General features: G+C 39.9%; 1 protein-coding gene across 1 annotated transcript in view; it reads right to left on the reverse strand.

Annotated features, from left to right (window-relative positions):
• Nucleotides 1-4,570, reverse strand: part of LOC101849980 (histone H3-5) — a 16,030-nt gene extending 11,460 nt beyond the window's left edge. The window contains exon 1 of the mRNA XM_005111821.3: nt 4,340-4,570. Within this exon, the coding sequence (XP_005111878.3) occupies nt 4,340-4,394 (55 nt within the window). The 5' untranslated portion in view covers nt 4,395-4,570. The remainder of the gene's footprint in view (nt 1-4,339) is intronic.
• Nucleotides 4,571-5,197: the final 627 nt, after the last annotated feature.

Below are 5,197 nucleotides of genomic sequence, written 5' to 3' on the forward strand. Positions count from 1 at the left end.
GCAAGCCTCATCCGTGGTGACATCAAGACAAAAATATGTTCAAAGGACACCTACCCAGACATTGGTGCAGAAGACCAGCTGTTCTTCCTCCCAGAATCACTCCATGTCCTGATTTCAAATATTTTCAAGGGGAAAGACTTTCCAACAAAAACTGCTGCAATAGGACAAGCCATGATGCAGATTACCCGACCCAATGCAGTTCTTGCCCCATTACAGATCGGATTAGCTGTCCAAATGCACAAAATGTTTGCATCGCGGTTTTTGGTGGATACCCTCAATCACCTTGGCTTCTGCTCGTCATACAGGGAGGTGCGTAAGTTTGAGATGAACGCAGCTGTGGAACAAGGCACTGACCTCCTGCCACTCTCAGAGGGTGACAATGTCCAGTTTGTGGCAGACAATGCTGACCACAGCACAGCAACAATACGTGGTCACAATACCTTTCACGGCATGGGCATCATTGCCGTAGCTACACCAAAGCGAGACGAATCCAAGAGAATCCCGAGAAAAGACGTCAAAGTCAATACATGTAACACCATTGCCACTGGACGAATTGGAATCTATTTCTACAAGTATGTTCGTGAACTTCTCTTTGTCCAAACACGTGTATTCCTCTCTCTGTCTCTCTCTGATACTTCTGTCTAAATTTTGAAATTATGAGAACACCTGTTTTATACTACTAATTTGGATCTAACGTCATTTCGGCCAATGGCCGCATGGAAAATAAGAATGGGGACGAAGGATATTCATTGCCAGTGTGTGTGTGTGTGTGTGTGTGTGTGTGTGTGTGTCTGTGTGTGTGTGTGTGTGTGAGGAGGGAAGACATTACATTGCTCCCCTCACGCTTTCCCTCTCTCTTTCTGTCTCTGTCTCTATCGAATAACCGAATAAATCGGAAATAATCGAATAAATTCGTATGGCCATAAAACGCGTCGCAAATCAAGTTTTCAAGAAAACACTGCACTCGGACAACTAACCCTACCGTAACCCTCAACTAACCGTAATCAGGGGAGCAAAGCCCTCCCATTCCCTCTCCTGAAACGAATTTATTCGATTATTTCCGATTTAATCGATTATTCGATTTTGACCGCGCAATTGAATCATTGCCTTTATTCCGCTAAAAAACATATTTTGCCCCATTACATTTTCCTCAATTGATTTTTGCTTGTGAAAAGGATCATGTATTTCCAGTTTTAAAAACATAAAACGAGCTTTAAAGCAATTAGTTCAAGGTTAGGGCATATCCGGCCAAAATATTACCAGCCTACAACCCGACGTTCTGTCAAGTCTCTACAATAGTTTGCTTTGCTTTTCATCTACCTTTTCCAAGCTGTCGTGTACTTTCTTCAACCTTTCTTTTCATGTTATTGTTATTGTCACTGAATGTTAGTTGATCTTGCGTTCTGCGCGCTATCAAGACTTAGTGCGTGCTCAGGCCGGTTCTGCATGCAGAAGTGAGTAAATGCCCAGCGTTTACGAGCGTCATTAAATCGGGCTTATTTATTTTAGGTCGCAAAGTTTTAAAAATGTACTCACGTCAGCACCCAGAACACGCCTGAGCACACACACAAAACCTGTATTATCCTACTCATTTTTCTCCAAAACATTCCCTTTATGTACATTTGTTTATCTCTCTCTTTGTCTTACGAACCCCCCCCCCTTCTCTCTCTCTCTCTCACACACACACACACACACACACACAAACACACACATACACACACTTTGTCTCCCCCTCTCTCTCTCTCCCGCTCTTTCTTCACTTTCTTTCCCACTTCAATTCTGTCTGTTTTTGAAAAAGGCAGTATCCCCCCCCCCCCGTCCACCTCTCCCCCCCCCCTCACTCTCTCTCTCTCTTGCTCACTCTCTCTCTCTCACACGCTCACATGCGCGCGCACACACACACACACTTTGTCTCCCTCTCTTTCTCCCCCTTTTTCTCACTTCCTTTCTGTGTGTTTTCACACACAAACACACACACACCCACACACTCTCTCTCTGTCTCTCTCTCTCTTTCTCTCCCCCTCTCTCTCTCTCTTTCTCTCCCTCCCTCTCTCTCTCTCTCTTTCTCTCCCTCCCCCTCCCTCCCTCTCTTTGATTTATTTTATTGACACTTAACAACAACGTTGGTGCAGACGTGAGCAATTTCAAATTTTGGTTCACCCACCGCCACTGGATACCCCACAATCGTATTCAGACATTTTAAACATTCTCCTAGTAATAACTCCTAACGTCAGGAGCTTCGTTAATTAAACTGGCCGTTTTCCTCCAGTATTTTTGCAAAGTCCAGATGCATGCACATCTACGTACGGTTCCTTAACACTAAACCTTAGCGCAAGTTGGGCGTACGGTCCCCTAGCGCCAAACACTATGGGGGCGTACGGTCCCCTAGCGCCAAGCGCTATTGGGACGTACGGTCCCCTAACAATAACCTTTTTCATATATTCGGACTCCAGTCCGAATAGATCTAGATCTAGTCACTTCGAAAAACAAAAGTACAAAGCCGGAAACGGTGGAAAATAGGTTCAAAGATCGCGGCATCAGGGTTGGGTTGATTTCAATCAGGTTGATTTTAATCAGTTGATTTTTTTTATTTAAATCAACTTGATTTTTTAAATAAAAATCAGTGATTTAAATCACTTTTTTTTAAAATAATTTTTATTCGGTTTTTACACATTTCAACATTCAGAATTCCTTTCCTTGGTTTCATAAAACAGATATAAGGTTCAGTAGACTAATATAATCATGCTTAAAAGTCTGCTTTCCCCCCTTTCACTGTAAAATAATACAGTTTTCAATTTACTTTTTTTTCCATAATTGGGTTGATTTAAATCAGTTGATTTTTAAAAAATTTTAATCAATTTGATTTTAAAAATAAAAATCAGTGATTTAAATCACTTTTCAAAAAAAAGTATTCAGTTTTTACATATATTTATACTTTCAGAATTCCTTTCCTTGGTTTTATTTTAAACGGATATAAGGTTTAGTAGACTAATATAATCATGATGCTTAAAAGTCTGCTTTCCCCCCTGTCACTGTAAAATAATACAGTTCTCAATTTACTTTTTTGTCATAATTGAAAACCAGGGTTGGGTTGATTTAAATCAGTTGATTTTTAAAAATTTAAATCAACTTGATTTTAAAAATAAAACTCAGTGATTTGAATCACTTAAAATGTTTTCTGTTTTTACATCTTTAAACATTCAGAATTCCTTTCCTGGGTTTTATAAAACAGATATAAGGTTTAGTAGACTAAAATTGCTTAAAAGTCTGCTTCCCTCCCCCTGTCACTGTAAGTAGCCTAGTAAAATAATACTGACATTTTCTTCATTTTTTGTCTGTAGCCATAATTCACTGATAGCAGATTAAGGCTTTTTAAAATAGCAGTTGTTTAAATTGGCACTAAAAGAACATATAGGCCCTAGATCTACTTTTAGCCACCAAAATCCCAAACTGTGTCGACATTTTTTTAAAAATCAAAAAAATCCGATCTAAATTTTAAAAATCTGATTTAAATTTAAAAAATCGATTTTTTCGATTTTTATCCAAAAAATCACCAACCCTGCGCGGCATGCACCACTCTACTATATCTAGAGAATCTAGTCAATCTAGATAGATTACTCAACCAAGACTCAAAATGAAAGTGGCTATTCTCACCCGCCCGGAAGTTCTCGCAAGATCAACTCCTCCCCTCTTCTCTCTCTCTCCGTCTCTTTCTGAATACTGTCTATCGGTGTGGACGATCAAATTGACCAAAACAAAGTTAAAAAATGATGTTAAAACACAAAAGTAAATAAATTTGGTTGTCTACAAAGATGCTACGGCTATTTAACTTTTCGAATCGAGCTGAACTACGCGGGTCGCCATTTTGTTTTGCCCGGAAATTCTCGCGCTACTCCTCCCTCTCTTTCTCTCTCTCTCTCCACTGCCCACAGACAAAATTGTACGCTTTTAGTAGGCTACAATTGTAATGGAACGTTTGTTCACGGCACAGAATTCTACAATTTTTCTGTTATCACAGTGTAGAATTCTGTGGTTTAGGGTGAACGCAAAATTTGGTGAACGCGCACCGGGTGAGAATAGCCACAAGACTCGCCTGCACTATTCTCACTCCGGGTGAGAATAGAGGTGGCCACTCAGAATAGAGACTGAAACTGAAACTGAAACTAGATCTAGTCTAGACCTGTAGAAATGTCAACCTAAATTAGATCTAGATCTCTAAATTCTAGATCTAGATGTAGAATCTAGATCTAGACGATCTAGAGATCTATAACTAGATTTATAGTCTCTTTAGACTTAGATCTAGAGATTGCAACATGATACATCTCTTACTGACTCTTACCAAAACTTGTCCTCTTTTGAGGCACATGTGCCTTCTTTTGGGCCGCCCTGGGCATGATCGGCTCTTGATTTAACTCCTCAAAGACACTGCCTTTGAAATTCTATTTCTATCTTCCGGGATCAGAATTCCTCATCTAGCCAAAGCAGCCTGGATTCCGTAAACTGTAGACTGATTCCGTGCTTCCCAGCAGTTTGAACTGGCCACCATTTTGTTATCAACAAGTTACCGGAAGCAGACCGAAAGCCGAAAAGTACCCGGTGACCGAAACTTTCCTCAGAAACCTGTTGCTTTTCTTTGAACCTTGCAGTTGCCATTTGAAAGTAAATTAAAATGAAATTAGCCAACAATTGATTATGTTTTATTGCATGTGTGTGTGTGTCTGTTTGTGAGTGTGTGTGTGAGAGTAAGCGAGTGAGTGAGTACATTATAACACACACACACACACACATATATATATATATATATATATATATATATATATATATATATATATATATATAAAATATATATATGTGTGTGTGTGTGTGTGTGTGTGTGTGTGTGTGTGTGTGTGTGTGTGTGTGTGTGTGTGGGTGTCTGAGACTAAATATATAGTGGTAAGTTTAGAGGTCACTCCCTATAGATTCATTTCAACCGAGCGCCAAGGCGGAAAGCTAAACTCTAAGGGTGGATGTCAACAGAAGATTCTTTTACAAAGAAATCTGTCATTCTCCTGCACATATATTGTGGCTACCACGGGGCAAGGGAAAGGTGTGTCTCGACATTACAAAGCTACAATAGAACTACCCTGTTCTATAAAGTGTGGTCACTCACTCTAAAACACGGGAGAAGGGAAAAACCACCCCATAGGAAAAGGTG

The sequence above is a fragment of the Aplysia californica genome, unplaced genomic scaffold, assembly GCF_000002075.1.
Source record: "Aplysia californica isolate F4 #8 unplaced genomic scaffold, AplCal3.0 scaffold01131, whole genome shotgun sequence".
NCBI lineage: Eukaryota > Metazoa > Mollusca > Gastropoda > Aplysiida > Aplysiidae > Aplysia > Aplysia californica.